Source organism: Malus domestica, chromosome 03, assembly GCF_042453785.1.
Source record: "Malus domestica chromosome 03, GDT2T_hap1".
Taxonomy (NCBI): domain Eukaryota; kingdom Viridiplantae; phylum Streptophyta; class Magnoliopsida; order Rosales; family Rosaceae; genus Malus; species Malus domestica.
Genome location: NC_091663.1, coordinates 13,178,486 through 13,199,393, shown reverse-complemented (window position 1 = coordinate 13,199,393; position 20,908 = coordinate 13,178,486). Strand labels below are relative to the sequence as shown.

General features: G+C 36.7%; 1 protein-coding gene and 1 long non-coding RNA gene across 2 annotated transcripts; both read right to left on the bottom strand.

The window, feature by feature from the left end:
- Positions 1-666: 666 nt before the first annotated feature.
- On the bottom strand, positions 667-1,620 carry LOC139194193 (uncharacterized). Its single transcript, XR_011578961.1, has 2 exons — positions 1,216-1,620; positions 667-1,120 (listed from the first exon to the last, which is right to left on the bottom strand). It is a non-coding gene; the product is annotated as an uncharacterized lncRNA (long non-coding RNA).
- Positions 1,621-13,068: 11,448 nt separating this feature from the next.
- On the bottom strand, positions 13,069-18,656 carry LOC103423973 (glucomannan 4-beta-mannosyltransferase 2-like). Its single transcript, XM_008362047.4, has 9 exons — positions 17,817-18,656; positions 17,573-17,671; positions 17,060-17,312; positions 15,584-15,694; positions 14,937-15,073; positions 14,717-14,830; positions 14,412-14,611; positions 14,081-14,323; positions 13,069-13,745 (listed from the first exon to the last, which is right to left on the bottom strand). The coding sequence occupies exons 1-9, from the start codon at positions 18,144-18,146 to the stop codon at positions 13,583-13,585; spliced, it is 1,650 nt and encodes a 549-aa protein (XP_008360269.3). The 5' UTR covers positions 18,147-18,656; the 3' UTR covers positions 13,069-13,582.
- Between the last annotated feature and the right edge of the window lie 2,252 nt (positions 18,657-20,908).

Genomic DNA, 20,908 nt, shown 5'->3' with positions numbered 1-20,908 from the left:
CACAAAACCAATTGGCAATATAAAGAGTACCCTAACTTACTTATAAGTCCATGCAAGATCTATTCTTCCATGATTATGAGATTTATTCTCATAGCATTCTCACAAAAGAAAAAGCCAAAGTGTAATCTCACCTTTGAGTTGTTGCCTTTTTTTTTTTTTTTTTTTTTTGGTCTCATTTTTATCACATTCCACGTGAAATTGATGGTAAAATATATGTACAGCCTTCTTGGACACATTTGATAGATTCTTTGCTTCTCCCACCATGTATACAGCTGGTTTGATTTTCTTCTTTTGAGTAGGAGCATCTTCAAAAGGTCTGGGCAATTGAACATGTTGCTCTCTAAAATAGAGCTTAATTATGCGTTTTAAATACCATTATCCTTACCATGAAGGTACATACGTAACCAAGAAATTAATCATGCATTTAGTCCTCTAACCTCACACGTACTTATGATTAACTACAAGGAAACAAAACACAATCAGGAAAACAGCTTGAATGAAGCTGGTGCTAAAGTTTATAAATCCGATGAGTGGGGTGGGGAAGGTTCATTGGAACAACCATGTAGGTTTACAAAAACCTAATAGTGTGGTAACAAAACGACAATGAAGCTGATGCTTATGTTTTATAATTCTGGTAAGATTAAGTAGATTCATTGCACAAAAAGGTTGACTAACTATTTTCTTCTTCTTCTTCTTCTTGCATTTGTGGAATTTTGGAAACAATTAATGGTTCATACAGGCTAATAATGATGCAAATAAGTCAGAAACGCTTAACATTCAAGTGATGTTATTCAAACAGCACGTTGGACCCAGTCTAATTTATATATCAATATTTAATTAGATTTGTAAGACCCAATTATGTGCCATGTTAGTACATAAGAGCAATTCCACCGGGGATGGGATAGGCCGGCACCCAGCCAAAAAAATGGCCCGGCACCTAGGGAAATCTCTCCAGCCCAACAGATTGCCTGGCACCCAGCCCAAGCTGGTCTCTAGGCCAGTCCAAAACTGACAGACCTTGGGACCGGCCTGTATGACGCTTGCTGACGTCAGGGAGGGAAGGAGCACGGAGGGAGAAGGCAAATGGCCTGAAGGTGATGGCCTGAGTTCGTCGGAAAATCTGAAAAAATGCACCAACAACATGTTTGCATCAACACAAAGGTTTCCAACACGATTTATATGTTAGAAACCATAAGAATAGGATTGAGAACTTACCCAGGTGAAATGCAAGAGATTTCACCGAGATTGGACCTTAAACTCGTCGGAGTTGTCCGTTTTCCTTTGTCGGAATCACAGGCAGGGAATTAAGCCCTCAAATTAACCACAAAACTTGCAACACAACAGGATTTAAAACTCAATAACACAATACAGTGATAGAAACATCACCTGGGTTAGAGATTGAGAGCTCAAGCTCTCGGCTTCAATGGTAGGATCTCGCACCATACACCGATGACGCATGCAAGGCCATGGTTGGGTTCCTTGAGCTCCAGGGATTACAAAAATAATATTTTGTGTTTGATTTGTTGAAGGTTTTGAAGAGGAAGGAGAATGATTTGTTGAAGGTTTTGAAGAGGAAGGAGAAGGAAAGCTCACGGGAGTGAGCTGGAAAAGAGAGAGAGAGAGAGAGAGAGAGAGAGAAATAAAGGGAAGATGACAGGACAGAGAAAAGGAGAAAAAATAAATTAAATGATAAAATATTAATTGATATAAATAAAATAATATAATATTAGATGGACTGGGTGCCAGCCTATTTTTAGGGGTGGAGCTGCTTTAGCCTATTACTGTTCAGTGGGGTCTATTACTGTTCACTTGAGTGGATAAATACGCTGGATGCTAGCGCAAAGTCCTTAGGGGTGGACTTGCTCTAATAGATTTTTTAACAAAATTATGAGGGAATGACCATATTAATTTGCGACACCCATTTTCAGAGATTATATTGATCGATTTTCAATTTCAGGGACCATTTGCTATAAAAACCCAAAATTATAATTAAGCTCTTTTTTATTGTTAAACAAACAATATTATCTACATTGAGGGGAGAGGTGGGCTTAGCTAGGCCTGGCATTTTGGACCCAACCCATTAATATTTGTATTTGGGTGGATGCTTAACGGGTCGGGTCGCTAACGGGTGAACCTGTTAAATAACGGGTCATTTTGGGTCAACCCGTTAGACCCGTTAGCACCCGTTAGTTGAGGATATTTTAGTAATTTTAGTAAAGTCTTAATAACAAAAAATAAACTTTATGCAAAAAAAAAAAATAATAATAATTGTTAACGGGTGATAACGGGTGAAACGGGTGACCCGTTAGCTTAACGAGTTGGATTCGGTTGACCCGTTAACTTAACGGGTCGGGTTGAACCCGACCCAAACCCAATAAACCCGACCCGTTTATAGGTCTAGGCTTAGCCTCACAATGAGCTATCAATAATATGGTTCAAATTCTCCTTTGGTGAAATCAAAACTAAGACCTCTCACTTACAAGTCAAGAGAAATATCACTAGAATGTAGTATTAAGTTGCAATTAAGCTCTATTTTAGAGAGCACAACGTCCAATTGCCCAGACCTGCCCAGACCTTTTGAGGTGCTCCTACTCGAGAAGAAAATCAATCCAACTATATGCATGATGGTAGAAGCAAAGAATCTATCATATGTGTCTAAGAAAACTTTACATATATCACATCTACCACCAATTTCACATGAAATATGATAAGGATGAGAACAATAAAAAAAAGAAAGACAACAAATCAATTCTCACAACGATGGAAGAATAGATCTTGCATGGACTTGATGATGTGAGACTTGATAAACAACTTTATACCGTTGATGCTGTTACTATGAAAATTGACAGATGAAGAATTGCAATTGAAAATAAAGTGTAGTCTAATATAGAACCTAAAAACAATAAGAGTGGTTGCAACCTATTAACATCCTTGCATAACATTTTGATACTGGTACATCAGATTGGAAGAATTCTCTCAAAATCTTAAAATTTGAAACCTAACAGTCAAAATTTAAAATTTGAAATCTTAAAAGAACCCATATTGGGTTTATCTTTGATCTTGTTTATGGGTCCGCTACAATTGAGCTGTACGAGTTTTATGCAACATCTAATTGTTGCAAAAATTTATTAGATCCTTATATGTTTGATCTAACTATTAATTTTTCATACCGCTCAGTGGTACGTACCAAAAAAAAAAAAAATCAGTTTTATTTCCCAAGCTCTCTTATATATTTTCTTTTCTTTCTGATACACGTGAGGGTCCAAAGGTCCAAAACAGCAAAAACTGAACCCGATACTACTGGGCCTACTGGGCCTTACTTTTACTAATTTTCATGGTTTCTGCCAAGGTTCGTTTGGGTTGATTTGAAAAAACATTGAATGATTTAAAGGGTTGACTGCATTTTACACCACAAAGATTAGGGATCATTTACGAAAAAAAATAAAAAATAAAATAACGAGATTTCAATTGTTGTATTTTATACGATATGGTTTCTGAATTGCACCAATTTAATCTTTCTGTCAATTTTACATTTAATTATATGTTACGTGTTTATGTGGCATAGACTTGGTTCACATTTTACGTCCGTTGACTGTCAATTTCAATGTTTGGTACTTTACTCTTTTACTCTTTTAATCCTTTTATGAAATTGACAGTCAATGCGTGCTTAAAATGTAGTAATTAGACGATGAGATTAACAAAGAGGTTAAATTTGTGCAATTCAAAAACCACGTGGTGTAAATGTAGTAATTGAAATCTCGTGACTCATTTTGATGAAATTGACAGTCAATGCGTGCTTAAAATGTAGTAATTAGACGATGAGATTAACAAAGAGGTTAAATTTGTGCAATTCAAAAACCACGTGGTGTAAATGTAGTAATTGAAATCTCGTGACTCATTTTGCAAATGACCCCCCTTGTGGTGTAAAATATAGTTAACCCTAATATAAATAATATAGTTGAGTTTAAGGCTAATTTAGTAGTATAACATAGTATACATGCAACTATTCGAAAGTATATTTTTCGGTTACAACCGATATTACTATTATAAGTTATACTAAGAAGAGCAGGGAGAGTTTGAACTTGGGACCCTGTGGATTGAATCTATAAGAGCATCTCCAATGAAGTATGCAAATAAGTAATCATATTTTTTTTGATGATCAAAATCAAGCTCCAATAGAATAGGCAAACTTGCAAACTCCCCCAAAGTAGGCAACCTTACCTACCATGAGTAGGCAAATCAAATCCCACAACTCTTTTTATAGCAAAATACTTTGTTGAGGAAGATGACAAAACTAAAACTTAAAAATAGATATGTTATAGATGAAAGAAAATAATAAAACATAATTTCGCCTACTTGGTTTGCCTTGCCCAATCTATTAGTGTGACAACTTTTTATATAAGACAATAGATCAGGTAACATCTCACATAAGTCATTATTATACAATGTTGCCTAAATGCTGAGGGGGTGAGCGCAACGTGATTCTCACCAGTTGTAAAATATGAAGTCTCTATCTCGTAAATTGTAAAAGTTGAACCTTAAAATTTGCATCAACCATTCAACCTCAAATCGCTAAGTCAACAACACTATTTTCCACCTTGATTTCTTTTTCTACTAGAAAATAAATCCAAAAATTTAATTAAAAAGAATACTTAGAGTTCTGTGCTAAGCATGTTAATTCCAGCAGGAAAATTGGACTTTTAGTCATCATATTCTGCGATCATTCCAGGGATGTGTTATATATGTATATATAGAGAGAGCTTAAGGGGAGGGATCCCTATTTTTTGAAAAAAATGGGAATTAGGTGTGGAGCCCACTTCACATCTAATTTCGACGATCCGAATCGTCTATTTTGTTAGTCTCGATTCATAGATCATCCTTGCAAAATATTAGCTAAATTGGAAATGTTTAAGACATCTAATTGGGTTCAAGGAAATGAACCAATACTTTGTTATATAAGAAAATATGAAATTTGATATTGATAATTAAATAGGCAAATGGTTTCGGATTGAATTGAATTTTTGTAAGGATGATCTATGAATCGAGACTAACAAAATAGACGGTTCGGATCGTTGAAATTTGATGTGAAGTAGCCCCCACACCTAATCCCCATTTTTTTCAAAAAATGGGGATCCCTCCCCTTAAGCTTTCTGTGTATATATATATATATATATATATATATCGTTTTTATTTCTTTGCTTGATTGTGATCCTCACACATTACTAAATTATTTAGATTGAATATGCTTAATCTCTTTGTTACTTAATATATCTCTGATCTCAAGCGAATTTGCTAAAAGTGTTTTACTTAGAAATAAGTTGAATCACTTATCAAGTATATCTCCAAACAGAAGAACTTGTAAGTTTTTCTTTCAAACAACACAAGAAGCCGTTTTTAACCGCTTCGAAAACCGTCTAGAACATAACATTTTACACTTTCTATTCTACATTGATAAGGTGAGAGAGAGAGAGAGTGAGAAACTTGTGGAATATTATTAAATGGGGGCTGACCCCATTGTTGCAGAAGAAATGGGCCTAAAATATTCCCAAAGGCAGATATGTCAAGATGCTAGAATTGTGGTAGTGGGACTGTGAGGAGACCCTTTACCAACTCATGACGTAGTTTCTAACCATTTTGAGTGTGCTATGGTTATTGGCACATAGACATACGTAGACGGTTTCAGACAGTTAATTTATTTGAGACTTATAACGCATCAATTATCAACCTACGTAGACAATTAACAGAAATTTTTTTTTATACAATGACTGATTATAACATTCTTCCTACAATTATTTTTGTTCACCATCATAATTATGGTGTATGCTTTTTCATGCGAGTCTTTTCAACTATCTTGAATTTGGGCTCCCGTCTGCCCTAATTCTCTTTATGTCGGTTCAAGTTCAAGACATAGTGGGACTAAATTTTTAGAAATTCATTTAGTCTTGCCATTAGTCAATTTTTGTTTTGTTTTAATACTTGAGTAAAGTACTGTAAATTTAGATCATCCTGCTTTAAAATTATTTTTCTACATATTTCCTAAATCTTGAATGTAGGGAAGTTGAAAAGGACAAGTGATGTAAGCATCTACTAGAACATGTGCCACTTTATAAAAATACGCTATCGTAAGGAAATCACTTATCGAATTTTTTGGTCATAAAGGAATCAACAATCACCCATTGAATATGTTCAAGTTAATCACAATATTGCCGACACTTCAAAACATGCTTTCGCCTCGCATACATCAGGTTTTTTTTTACTCTCTCATGTGCTACCATTTTGAGGAGAGATTCATGCAACTAGTTTTTAGTCCTAATAGCGTTATAGTCTAATAAACGATTGTTATGTATTTAAAAAGTGTACATATTATCTAAAAAATGATTGACACTTAGTGAATTGGTTGCATGAGAGAATTTCTCCATTTTGAGATACAATGCACTAATGCAATGAAGATTTTAGCTACACTTTAGCTTTTTTGCATCACAAATTGTATTATCATCAGCCACGCAAACATAAATAACTAATAATTGTTTGATTAGTGCAATGCGAGTTTTGTGTTTAGTTTGGCACCCGTCAATGATATACCTCACATCATAATTTAAGCAATGTGTATTATATACTAAATTTGATCTAAAGAAAAGCCTTCATCAAGCAACTCTAGGTTTACGCAAATCTAGCTCGTTAGATATATTTGCCTTTTGTTAGAAAAAGAAAAAGAGGACAAAAGGTTAATCTAAATTATAAAAAATGAAAAAAAATAAACAAAGAGAAAGAAAGTATGCATTGTGTGTGTGTGTGTGTGTGGATTGGCAATAATAAAAATAATAATGTGAGAAACACAGAATGTGGAGTTGCTGACAAGACTAGTTGATAAAATAGGACAATGCAATGCCTTTAGATACAAACCTGCCTGGTATATTTTTACCATGGAGAGCAAGTGCCAAGTGGGTACCCCTCCAATTGAACATGGCCAGCTCTCTTCGAACAATACTTAGTTATTGAATTTTCAGCAGTCACTCCTATCTTCATCTCTCGTTTGTGTTTACAATTTCAATTATTTGGACAGTGTTCAAATCTGATTGAATAAAAACAGGAGTGACTGCTACGGCCAAGTATTGTTCGCTTTCTTCACTCTTTTGCACATCATTTGATTGCCCCCTAGGGCGCTACCCAAGAAATAATAACATTAATTTTTTTTTTCCTCTGTGCTTCGTGGTAAAGGAACAGTACCACTGCTGGATAATTGGAAAGTCCCTGTGTGTCAACCTCTGTGCTTCGTGGCAAGGTAGACTAGCAAACATGCCCAACCTTTACTCACATTCGAGAAAACACTCCCAACAAGATTGCTTGCTCCAAAATCGAAGAGGCACCGCCCTCCGAATCTCGAGAGCCAGACTCCCAACATGATTACTTTCTCAAAAATCGAAGACACCGCTATCCGAATCTCGAGAGCCAGACCCCCAGCAAGATTGCTTTCTCAAAAATCGAAGAGGCATCGTTCTCCGAATCTCGAGAGCTAGATCCCCGACAGGATTGCTTGTTCAAAAACCGAAGAGGCACCACTTTCCCAACTTCAAGAGCTGGATCTCCTTGGATAAAGCTTGTCTGTAATCTTCACACGCAACATCAGCTTTCCAGATACCACAGACCACTTTTTCAAAGTGCTCTGACAGAGTTAAAACATGTGAAGCTGGCAGCTCCCACTACCGTGCTATGACCAAGCAGGGTAAAGGAATAGCATTATTACTTGATGTTAGGGAGACTCCTATATATGTCGACCTCCATCCCCAACGGACAGGCAGACCTGCAAAAATGCTCAACCCTTCCTCTTATCTGAGAGGGCACTCCCAACGAAGCCTTTCAAAATATTCAGCTTTCTTTCCCCCCGATAACACCTCTGTAAACAAGCTATACTAGAGCAAGAATATCTCATATCATCAGGGTTAAAAGCAAGAGTATCCCATATCATGCTTTTTCCCTGTCTTTTCCTTTGGCCTTGTTCTTACCTGCAAGACAAGGAGAATGAGAGCAATCAGTCAGCACTTGGAATCAAGCTTCCAGCCAGGAACTGACTGCCTGGAACCCCTTACCTGATTACTTACCTGGCATTGCTCTCGGGTACTCATCTTCAACATCTTATGCTTCCAGGGAAGATACCGCATCTGCCTGAGGAACAGATAGGGCAAGTGAGAAGGATACAAGGAAGCATGTGGAGACAAGCGTAACAGCACACGTGCCGATACATCCACTACTCTGTCAAAAGCAAAAGTATCCCATATCAGCAGGGTCGAACGTACTCTAGATTTGATGGACTTGTTTTGACCCTCAAATTCTTCAGTCGGCCTTATACTCTGGAGGAAACCAGAAAACCCTCCAGCCCAGTTCAAGAATAAGCCTATGGAAAGTTACTTCTTCAAAAGCAAAAGTATCCCATATCATCTCTTCTCATTTTTCTTCTCTTTATCCTTCATGCTGCCTGCAAGATAGGGAGAATGTGAACAATCAGCCGGAGCTCTGATTGCTTACCTTGTCTGTCACCTCTTTCAGCAGATCCCCTAGCTCGGCGACTTGGGGGACTCCTACTACATGGTTTGTATCGCGCTTGACCAAGCTTGAAACTACAAGTAAGCTTCAAGTGAAATTGATACATTACCTTGTGCATCTCCACCAGTTACAGATACCACCCCTGGATGGAGGAAGAGTACTTCCAGAGAAGATGCCACATCTACCTATGAGACAGATAAGGCAAGTCAAGACGATACCACACTCCGGTACTTAGAAGTTTCGTGGTTACGAGATCATTCTCCCACAATATTTCCTAATGTCATTTGTACTAAATCATTCACTTGTACTCACTAAAGGAGAGCTTGAACTTATGTACTTGTGTAAACCCTTCACAATTAATGAGAACTCATCTATTCCGTGGACGTAGCCAATCTGGGTGAACCACGTACATCTTGTGTTTGCTTTCGTATCTCTATTCATTTATATACTTATCTACACTAATGACCGGAGCAATCTAGCGAATATCACAAAAAGTGACCGTTTTCGCTACCTAGGATCTATCTTGCAAGAGAACGGAGACTTAGATGGAGATCTCAACCATAGAATACAAGCTGGATGGATGAAGTGTAAGAGTGCATCCGGCGTGTTTGTGTGACCGTCGTAGGCCACTGAAGCTCAAGGGAAATTTTTATAGGACGGCAATAAGGCCGCGATGTTGTATGGCACAGAATGTTGGGCGGTGAAGCATCAACACGTACACAAAATGGGTGTAGCGGAGATGAGGATGCTTCGTGGGAGGTATGGGCACACGAGAAAGGATAAGATTGAGAATGAGGATATCCGAGGTAAAGTAGGAGTAGCCAAAATTGAAGGAAATATGAGAGAAAATCGGTTCCGGTGGTTTAGACATGTGCAAAGAAGGCCTACTGGCGCTCCGGTTCCAAAATGTGACTACGGGACAGAGGTTCAGGGCCGAAGGGGTAGAGGAAGACCCAAGAAAACTTTGGAATAGACCCTAGGAAAAGACTTGAGTACTTGGATCTAACGGAGGACATGACACAAAACCGAGCGCAATGGCGTTCTAGGATTCATATAGCCGACCCCACTTAGTGGGAAAAGGCTTTGTTGTTGTTGTTGTTGTTGTTGTTCTTATATGATATCCTCGCCAAGTAATTAAATGCAATGCTTAAACCATCACAAATAGTGGTTTAAATACCATTTAGTTGGGTACGATTCATGCATCTACAAGTTATCTTGGGTACGATTCGTGCATCTAGAAGTTGTCTTGGGTACGATTCATACAAATACAGTGACAACATATTTTGTATTGAGTTCGATACTTAATTATGGCTAACTCCATTATGATTAGGCGATCTATGTTGAAGGTGTGCTATATTTCATTGTAAAAGTATTCTTGTAAAACTTCTATTGCTTGCATTGTTAGCCAAAAAAAAAAAAAACAACTAATGTATTTGACCACACAAAAATAGAAGTAAAGCCTACAATTAAGTGTACTAGTATATGCCCAAACACACAAAGTGCGTGTGAAATTTTTTATTTTTTGTTTTTAAAATTGAAGGATAGAGGAAGAGAGAGAGAGAACGTGAGAGTAGGGAGGGAGGGAGAGGTTTATTTTTTCAATTAGATATGTTAAAATCACTTGCAGGTGAGGCTTAAACAAAAAACAGCAAAATTTCGTTTTGTAAAATTACGTTAGTGCTCTTCACTTTTTTTTTGTTGTGATAGAAGATTAAATAGTTTTTTCATCCTCTTTTAGTTGACAAATAGCTATTAATATATAGTTTAGATGTAGAATCTATTAGAATGTGGCACAAATGTATTAATTTTGTGTGTCTATATAGCAGTATGAAAACAAAAATCGTATATTTAGTCTTGTTTCTCGTAAACTTCATATTTGTTGTTGGATAATGCTAGGTAAACTAAATTTGTAGATTAACTTTGCATACTAAATAATGTGTCACCGATAAGAAATAAGCACGTTATTCAACACTTGAGTAATAATTCAATCATTAATTTTCATATCATTTAGTTTATATAATTTAGTCTATACACCAATAAGTATAAGTATTGATGACCAAAAGTCTAATAAAAGATGGTTGTCCCTCCAATTAATCAGCCCATTGTTTTTCTGCCATATTAATTTTATCTCTTATTATGGTCTAGTAGTATTCCTCTTCACTTGTAAGTAAGAGGTCTTAGGTTCAATTCTCGCTAAAGATGAATTTGAATCTTATTATTGCTAGCCCATTGTGAGACTTAGCACCTTAGCCCACTCCATCAACCCCTTAGACCTACTCCAACTCTTGGAATAAAACTCAAATTGTAGTCACTTAGCACTATGGTCTAGTAGTATTCTTCTTCACTTGTAAGTGAGAGGTCTTACGTTCGATTCTCGCCAAATGCGAATTTGAACTGCATTATTACTAGCTTATTGTGAAACTTAGTCCACTCCACACTCTTAGTGTAAATAATATTGTTTATTAAAAAAAAAAATATATCTCTTAGTGACAGACCTATCACCCGTCAGAGCAACTTGCTTTGATTTCGAAGTTTCCGTTAAATATTTTACATTCATGAAAAAAAAAAATAATAAATAAAATTTACCTAAGTAGACAATTATTGACAACTTTCAACTTCATTAAAAAAAATTGCTCTTTTAAAAACAGCTTAGTCTCCCTTGTATTATATTAATTTTATCTAAACTATAATTATTATTTCAGCACCTGCATTGGAGGTAAGCATGCTGGCTGGAGGTCTCTGAGACACTCATTGACGCAAGTAAAGAAAAAGTAAAAGACAGACAATGACACTTGAGATGCAAGTAATCCCTAAACCATGATAGGCTACTTTATAATTTTAACCTCTTTTCTCCAAAATTAAACTTATCTTTTGATCAGTTATTTAGTTAAATGCAACAAGGCAGTAGTAAAGGTGAATAATAAGAAGATGATGAAATTATATACAATATAACACATTCATATTATCATTTGGTGATTGAGACAAGGCAGGAAAAGTGCAATTAAAATGTTCTAGAATGCCCTTCCCTACTTGCCGGAGAAGCCTTTAGTGATTGAATGATGTTTTGTTTCCTAAATCTTGTATAATCAATTGGTTTATCAACAACACAATTACCAAGCCTTATCTCACTAATTGAGGTCCGCTGTATTAATCCTAGAACGTCATTGAGCTTGATTTTGTACCAAGTCTTTCGTTAGGTCTAGTACTCTATGTCTTTTCTTATAATCTCTTTCAAAGTCTTACTAAGTCTTTCTCTAACCCTTTTACTCTAAGCCTCGTCTTATAATGACATTTTTAATTAGAGCGTCTGTAGGTCTTCATGTGTCCACACATCCAACAAAGCAATATGATCTCCGCTACACTCATTTTTTGCACGTGTTGCTTTTTGACCGTCCAACATTATGTTCCATGAAGCATCGCTGACCTTGTTGTCGTCTTATAAATGTTTTCTTTGAGCTTTAGTGGCAAACGACGATTGCACAACATAATGACACATTTTTCTACTTCATCCATCCAGCTTGTATTCTATGGTTAAGATCTCTATCTAATTCTCTGTTATTTTGCAAGATAGATCAAAGATAATGAAAACGTAAGTACTTTGATACTTCCTCATATTCAATCCTCGCTCCTCTCTCTTTGGTACTTCCTGATACTCCACATCATCTGATCCCTTTTATTGTCAACATACCAAATGTTCTTTTATCAATAATTTGCGTTGTCAACTGTAAATTCAAACCGCCCAAAGTATCTGATCTTGTTCATAGTTCAGTTTTACAATGGGACAATATAAGCATATTATGTAGCAAGATAGTCCATTATCCCCTTTCTTAGATAATTGCAATTCATATATAATAGAAGAGAGCAGGTAAACTTTTTCAGAAAAAGGATATGGTAAGTGGTGTCCAGTAAATAGTCAACCAATGCATTTCTTGTATACTGCTTTTAGCGCTTTATTTCACAGCCGGCAATTTCCATGCGCCAGTGGGGTCCTTAGAGCGACAAATCTCTGACTCGGAGTCAGACAAGAAACGTGCATGTCCCAAACTTTATAAATTCTGTTGCACTACATTGCATGCTGGATATCAATTAATAATCATTAGTAAAGTCAGGAGTTATGTAAAAGAGGACAACTTATACAGTTTATTGTAACAGTGTACTCGTGTCATATATTTTTTTCATAGTAAAAAGTTCCCACAAAATTCAGTAGGACTAAAGAAATTTAATGAATCATTAACCATTTCTTAAAATGATCGTATACACTGGTATTTTTGGCCGCTAAATTATTGTTCATTAAATACTTAATCGAGCATCTAACCATCCATTGCTCTAGTAAAATGTTATATACCACACCATAATAGAAATTTCCAATTTCTCTCACTATAATTGAAAGAGTTTGCTATACTTAGCGTAGTCACCAACACACAAGCAAATAGTCGACTCCTAGTCGTTGATGCATGTGACGACCACACTGCATCAACGGCTAGGAGTCGTCCTGCCAAAAAATGGTTACTCTATGTAAAAATTGGATTGGTACAATCTAAAATCACCACTCATATATGATGATTATCAAATGATAAGCAAATTCTGATTACAAGTTCAACTAATTTGTTTTTTTTTCCAACCCAAAAGCTTATTCCTCGCAATCCAAGGAAAACTATAAGAGGCAAACCAAGAAAGAAGAACAAAACTTCACAATTACAAGCAATCCATTTAAAAGAAAAATACTACTATCTCCTTGTCTTTGAAAAAGAAAATGACATCTGCCTCTTCCTTCACAATTCACTCTGTAAAATGTATTCAACCATTCGTTCTTTCTCTGAAAATTTCCATGTTTACTCGAACGATGACATGAGATTCGTTGAGGAAGACGCAGTAAGAACCTTTCCTTTTTTTTTTTTTGGCCGGCAAGATGAGTTTTAATGAACCCCACTTACTTAAATCTGTGTTGAAGAGAGAAGGATGCTGGCATGGCAAGAGAAACAATAACTGACCGGTCTGTATCAACTAAATCCATATAGAACTTAACCACGAAGCGCTGCCACTAAGAGCTGGGGATGATGGTTCCAACGTAGCCAAATCCGCATATCAAGAACGTAATGGTTTGGAGGAAGAGGTATACGAAGTAGTTGTTCTTCCCGTGCACAAAGTCGTAGCATCCACACATGAACAGAAACACCCCGAATCCCAGCTCCAATAGGTGAAGCCTGTTAGAATTGAATATTAGGTGAGAATGTAATAAAAAAATAAAGAGTATACGAACAATCTTGGGATGCTTTCTTGTATATTAATAAACTTATCAACGTTTATAAAACAATGCAAAGATTTGTTGAAAAAAAAAATTAAAAGTTAAGGAGCATGTGATCGGTTTTGTGCCAATTCTTAGAGTTATGCAGAAGAGACAGCTCTCTGTTTGCCAGTTAAAATGTGGTGTCAATGCAAATAGTTACAAATTTCCATGCACATTGCACATGACAAAATAAAATAAGCGTACCAGAAAGTCTGCGGTAGAAAGAACAAAAGGTGTTTAACGAAATTTTACCTGTTTCCGAACTTGAATCGTGGCCTTTTGAAGAGTTTGCTGGCTGGTTTAGTCTTGTTAGCATCTGCTACTTTGTTCTTGGCAGCCTCGGCTGCTTTGTTCTTGACAATATCTCCGAGCTTTTCAGTGACAACCCACTCGTTAGACCTCGCAGTTTCTAGCAGGCCAATCAATGTCGCCTTGGTGCGGTGCAAAGACATCACATTCTCAAAAAGAATCCAGTAAAATAGAAGGTGAATTGACCTGTAATTTTCAAGAAGAATATTAATATGTGAATCCTATAAAAGAACACATAACAAAAGACAACTGATCAAGAAATCAAGTGCGAGACCTTGGGGTTCCAACGGAGTTTAGAATGGTGATGATGGAAGGAATATATACTGCTCCCCAGATTGGAACATAAACTTCAGGAACCAAAATGGTCAGAGGAAGTACAACACAGTAAAAGAAGAAGGTAACCATGTGAGCAATGATCTTCCGGACAAAGAAGAAACTGTATATGGTGTAAAATTTCTTCCACACTGTAACTTTCTGCAGCAATACATGCGAAGAACACAATTAGAAGATATGAATAAGAAGGAAGAAGAAGAAATTTCATTAGAAGAACACGTGAATAGTGTAATAAAATGAACTCACCTTAGTTTTGATAATTTCCATCGCCATTTTCCTAAACAGATTAGCAGGACCACAGGACCATCGGTGCTGCTGGAAACGGAACGCGTTGAAAGTACTAGGAAGTTCACTTTTCACCTGAAACAAACATCATGGTCAGGAATTGTGCTCATGTCATGTAATTAATTTCTCTAAAACTTGAAGTGCTAGGGACAAACCACATAATTTGTACAATGCGGTATACCTGTAGGTCACCGAGATACAAAAATTTCCAGCCTCTGAGACTAGCACGGACAGCAAGATCCATATCCTCCACTGTTGTTCGGTCTTTCCACCCACCTGCCTCATTGATAGCAGCAATTCTCCATACACCAGCAGTCCCTGCAATGTATTCATATGTCAAATACAAGATTACAAATCTAAAAATAAATAAATACAGTAGAAAGTTACTTGAAGAAGAAGTAATTAGTAAATACTGTGGCCTTATTAGTAACTTGGCAATTAGATTCTCAGTTGACTATCCGTATACGACCTTAAAATTTACTTCTGTTTTAAAAGTCGACTTCTGCATCGGTATGATTTTAAGCCAGAAGTCAACCAGACTAACCAGTGCATTGTTTAATCCAAAACATATTAAATCAAAACTTGATGATGATTATGTAAATAATTATGATGAGGATGATGGCAGCATAACATGGCTCCCTGCATTTGCAGACTTGGTCAATTTTCTACTTTTCTCATCTGTTCCTTCACTCTCACACACCAACTATTTTGTGTTTTTAATTAATAAGCAGCAAGAAAAGAAAGAGACATATTACTGGAAATAAAATTTAAAAAAAAAAAGAAAGGAAAAATGGTTTTTGAGAAAAAAGAAAATTTAGAGGGTTTTACCATTGAAGCCAAAGAAGGCATGAGTTGCTGAGCCAACTTCTTGCTCAACTGTGAAATGGTAATCCAATGACATCTCCTGCATTCTTGTCAACAAGCACTCATCCGCATTCACTGCAAAACAAACCACATACCAAAATTTAGCCCCGGAGCGACGGTGTTCAAAACTATTCTAAATTACGAAGAAGTAAATACAGACACTCATTTGTTCGACTGACCTCACTCGCATATGCATACTGACACAAGAAAAAGAAAGTGCACACTGTAAAATAATTAAAGTAAATTCAAAGAAATTAGTTATAAAAAATATAATACGTGGACCCCGTCAATAATAGGAAAAGTGGGGAGTTGGTCTCGTGGTCACGTGATACAAACGAGGGTCGGCCACGATAGCATGAGCACGACAACACAAAGTGTCGGTAAAGCAGAGAAAGAGGTCCACCACAGGGCCAACTGCCCCTCCAGTTTTAGCAAACACCACGTGGACAATGCCCAAGCAAATAAGGGTCACCCTTGGGGAAAGGTAAAATGACGTAACTGCCCCAATTACTTCCGGAAATTGACCCTGTTCCGGCATCTCGCAGAGTAGTTGACCGTTTAAACCGTACAATCCGGGGTTTACCTAAGCCCACTTATAATGTCACAGAACCACCTTACTTGTTTTGCAGCAAAATGATAAACCTACCCCGCATTTCCAGCATCTGATTGTGCCGGATCACATGAAGAAGGTGACACTAACTTTTGTGACTTAGGGGAGGATAAGGATTCACATCCTACGTAAAAAGGACTCTCACGTCATTTAAAACTAGGTTAAATCATTTTCTTGTCAATATGACATGTTACGTTGTTGTGTAGTCAAACATGTGAATCACGACCAAAAAGTGAATTGGAATCATCAATCACGGCTGAACTCTATATAGTTATTCCACTGACTTGATCAACCGTGTGACTATATAACATATAACACAAAGTATTTGTCTTTAAATGAGGCCAATTGAAACGTAATCTGAAAGAGGGACCCAATCCAATCCCTTGCATAGAATAAAGAGAAAATTTTCAGTATACGAGAACACGATTCAGTACATCAAGTGTTATGATACAAATGATTGAAAATTTTTGTTTCCTTCAGATATTCAATAACTTGTATTATAACACTTGTTCTTCCTACACACTCGAGAATCTCACGTAGAATAGAAGACATAGCCAAGAAGGGCTGCTAAGTGGGCCCGACCGCGTGACTAATGCAAACTACCCACAAACGAACCCGCCGACGAAACAAAAAACCAAAAATAAAGCAAAAATCCCAGAAGAAAAATCCAAGAGAACCAGACCACCGACACTCTCCGGAAAAAAAATAATTAGCGCAATTAAATCGTAAATAAACCAAATAATATCATAACTAACGATTTAACAATAACAATAAGTAATTTTTAATAATTAAAAATCAGATATTGGAATTAAAACTCAGAAATTAATTACCGAATCTCCATCGAGCTTGAACCAAGGCAATGTCAGGGTTGTGGACCAAGAAAGGGATGGCTCGCCGGAGGTAGTCGGGCTCGGGGCGGAAATCGGCATCGAAGATGGCAACGTACTCGCAGTGTTTGACGTAGCTGCGTTTGAGTCCTTCCTTTAGGGCACCTGCCTTGTAGCCTCCCCTGGTTTCTCTGATTTGGTACCTTATGTTTATCCCCTTGCTTGCCCACCTCTGGCATTCCAGCTCAACCATTTGCTGCAAAAATTTCAGATTATTTATTTGCCGATTTTATTGAAAACCCACTTGCACATTGTGAATTGGAACAACCCCATGTCAGAAATTGGGTCTGAAATCAAAAGGGTTGCTCCAAAACATTCAATTATTGGTGTTTTTTCAGTGTGGCATTTTATCAAACACATTGAGAACTTTGGAGCTCTAACTAATGGCCTTAAAGAAAGAGGACCCATTGAAAGGATGAGTTTTTTAATTGGAGATTTGGGAGGATTGTTTTTTACCTTGATTGTAGGGTCGGTTGAATCATCAAGGACTTGGATCACGAGACGATCCGACGGCCATGAAAGTCCACATGCAGCTCCAATGGAGACCTTGTAGACCTGCCCAAAAAGCACCAAACTTTAAGGCTTTTTATTTGATTTTCTCACAAACCCAGAAAATAAAAATGGCAAAAAACAAAGAGAATTTGATAGCAACAAATACAAGCATATATATTATATATACATATATGTGTGTAAGAAATACCTCTCTTTCATTGAACATGGGGATTTGGATGAGAACAACAGGAAAATTGGAGCTTCCCAGTTCAAGGTCGTCCTGAATGGGCTCGTATTTGTAGCGTTGCTCTGGTTTTTTCCAGAAGAGCTTGACGAGAACGATGACTACTCCCATATAAACCCTCTCAAAGAAGAGCATGAGAGACATGGCCAATGAGACATAGACCCCAACTGTGAGCAGAGGGACTATCAATGGCGCTTTGATTAGCTCCCATATCAGCCCAATTTGCCCTGCAAAGTCATACGTCCCTCTCTGAAACGTTTCTGGTATCAGAATTTGGGTTGTGGTATCAGCCATTGTACCCACTTCACACTCTCTCTCCTCTCTTTCTCTCTCTAGAAAAGAACGAGACAGAGATACTAAGGAACAAACTGGTTGTTGTTCAGATCGCTCTCTCTCCTTTTCTCTCTCTCTTGCTTTTGTATGAAATGTGAGCAATCTGAATGTGGCTCAAGGTTTTATATGGGGAAAAATGAAACAATGGGCCGGAAAATCCTTTGATTTCAAGAAAAAACCCAGAGAGGGAAATTAATAAGGCACAAAAATACAGATTGGCTCTCTCTCTTTCTCTCTTCACTCAGAAGTGGAAAGTACAGAACAACAAAAGCTTTCTCTCCCCTCTCTTTCTCTCTCTAAGATCTGTGCCAAACCAATGCCAGTTCCGCCTCTTGCCAAAATGCAGCAGAGGGCAGGACAGAGGTGTGGGAGTAATAGAGTAGTGAGAGAGAGTATATGAAGGGACCGTGAGGGAGAGAGAGAGAGAGAGAGAGAAAAATAGTCATTTTATAGTCAGTTTTGGTCCGATTTGGGATTTGCATATTAATTTCTATTAATTTATTTTTTTTCCTTCTTTTTTTGCCAGACTATTTGTATTCTAATTTACTCTGTTTTTTCGGTAGATATCATCGTTGAGTAATAATGAGAATCCTCTTACTTTTAACCGTTCCAACTCAACTCCAAGTGTGAGCCGATTCATTATTGCCCATCCTTTTACTTGCTTGTTGCAAATTACAAGGTATAATTTCTTTCTTTTTGTCAAATGAAAGGGATATTAACTAATTTGACAAAAAAAATAAAAATATTTACCAATTACTTTTACAATGGGCCTTTAACTATGCCACAACATAGCATATAATAACATATGTATTAAACATGTATGTATTTTTTTTATTAAACTTTCGTGTTTAAGACTATGAATAGAATAAACAAGATACTAAAACTTCAAAATACGATACCCATACTTACGTATTGTTCACGTTTAAAACATGTTATTTTCATATAAAATTTACGCATTGTACACATATAATTAATTAATTAATTAATTAAAACAATTATTAAATTAAAAAAATGGCTGAATTTTTTTCAATTTATTATTTTAGAAAAGGTGTTGAATAATATACAGAGGTATTTTTCACGTACTATACATGTTTTGTATTTTAATAACTATTTGTAGCAATAGCTACTTAATACTACATTCTAGTAGTATTCTTCACTTATGAGTGAGAAGTCTAAGATTCGACTCTTGCAGATGATAAATTTGATTCACCTATTATGTAGGTTATTTTCAATCCTTGTACACTAAGTAAATGTATCATTGTATTGAAAAAATCTACACCACAATAAGGCACAATGAGTCACAAGGTGTTAATGCTCAAAACTAGGAGGTCAACAAAAACAAGTATGGTAAACCTTCGGTGGGCTTGGGATATGAAGCTATTTTATGAACAACAAAAGAATTTAAGTGGTTTACCCCTAAAAAATAGGCTACGTCCACTGTCATCATTTGATATATTTTGATGTGGATCACAAGAGCACCTTACAATAATGTAATGTCATTTTCTCTCCTTGATCTTACTGCTTATAAGGGGTAATTGACCCCTATATATAGGCCCTACGTGAGTGCCAAAAGTCTTGGGTCCTTAATTCTCTCACTGTCCTATCACTTAATGGTCCAAGTACGTAGATATGACCTATAAGCTATCCCTCCATTATCCACACAACACGTGGAATGGAAGTGACGTTTGCTCAAATCTAATTGCATGATTTCCCAAATAGACACATAGTGAGTGTATCGCTCACCTAAGAATGGTTTGAAAGTACTTTAGCTGAGTGCTAAACCTGACAACATTTACGCCTCTTCATAAACTTCTTTTATCGATGATGGCCAATGCATGGTTGGGAGTTGACATCTGGATATACCTGTCCTTAGAGCTCTGTGCCATAAAGTTGTCGTTTCCCAACTAGCTCGAGCAGTTGGGAAGTACTTTTAAGTTATGTGCTCGTCTCTTCTTGTTGGTAGACAATCTTTGGTTATGGGTAGTTGATGGGGGCCATCTTTCGCTCTGGTGATTGGTGTTCAGCTATCTGGACTCCTTGGGCTGGCATGTAGGCCCAATGTCTTGATCTTTTCATCCTTTAGTAGGCTCTCTTCATGCCCCTCTTATTAGGTCCAACAATAATTATATATTATTTTAATAAATCTAAAAGGAACTCGCGTCAACAAGTATTCCAACTCCTTATTCAAAGGTTTCTTCTTGGGCATGGAGTTGTTCTTTGAACAAGGAGTTATGACAATCAGTCAAACCTTAAAGTAATATAGAGTTGTTTTGTTGTTCTTGCGTCTTTTTTATTTTTTATTTTTTTATTTTTATTTTTTATTTTTTTGCAAGTGTATAGCGCTCTGGTTTTTCCCCTTTAGATGAAGCGCTCGGTTATGCAAAATGTCAATAGTCTCCCAACTCTTTCCATGAGAAGGAAGCTAAATCGCTCGGGTTTTATAGTGCATATAGTGCACATGTCATATTCTTGTTGATGGAGAAATCATATCGTTTTGGCATTGATAATAGTTTATAATAGTTGCTTGCATATGTCTGTGGGATATATAATAATTGTAGTCTATTGAAAAATTAACACAATCGAATGAAAATTTTCTTGTGCTTCAAAGTAGTAGTGTAGGAAAACAACGAATTTTTGGATTTATAGAATGAGCGGGCTGAATGAAAGGTAGGATGATGTTAGCTATCTTAGAATATAGGCTCTGATACTGTACTATTCCCTGC

Bases quoted from the DNA above. Each gene is read 5' to 3' on its own strand.
- LOC103423973 (XM_008362047.4), bottom strand. From the start codon at position 18,146: ATGGCTGATACCACAACCCAAATTCTGATACCAGAAACGTTTCAGAGA. The intron at 15,695-17,059 runs GTAATTAATTTC...TTTGTTTTGCAG, and splicing joins TCAAGCTCGATGGAGATTCG to TGAATGCGGATGAGTGCTTG. The intron at 14,831-14,936 runs GTATACCGCATT...TGTTTGTTTCAG, and splicing joins TGTATCTCGGTGACCTACAG to GTGAAAAGTGAACTTCCTAG.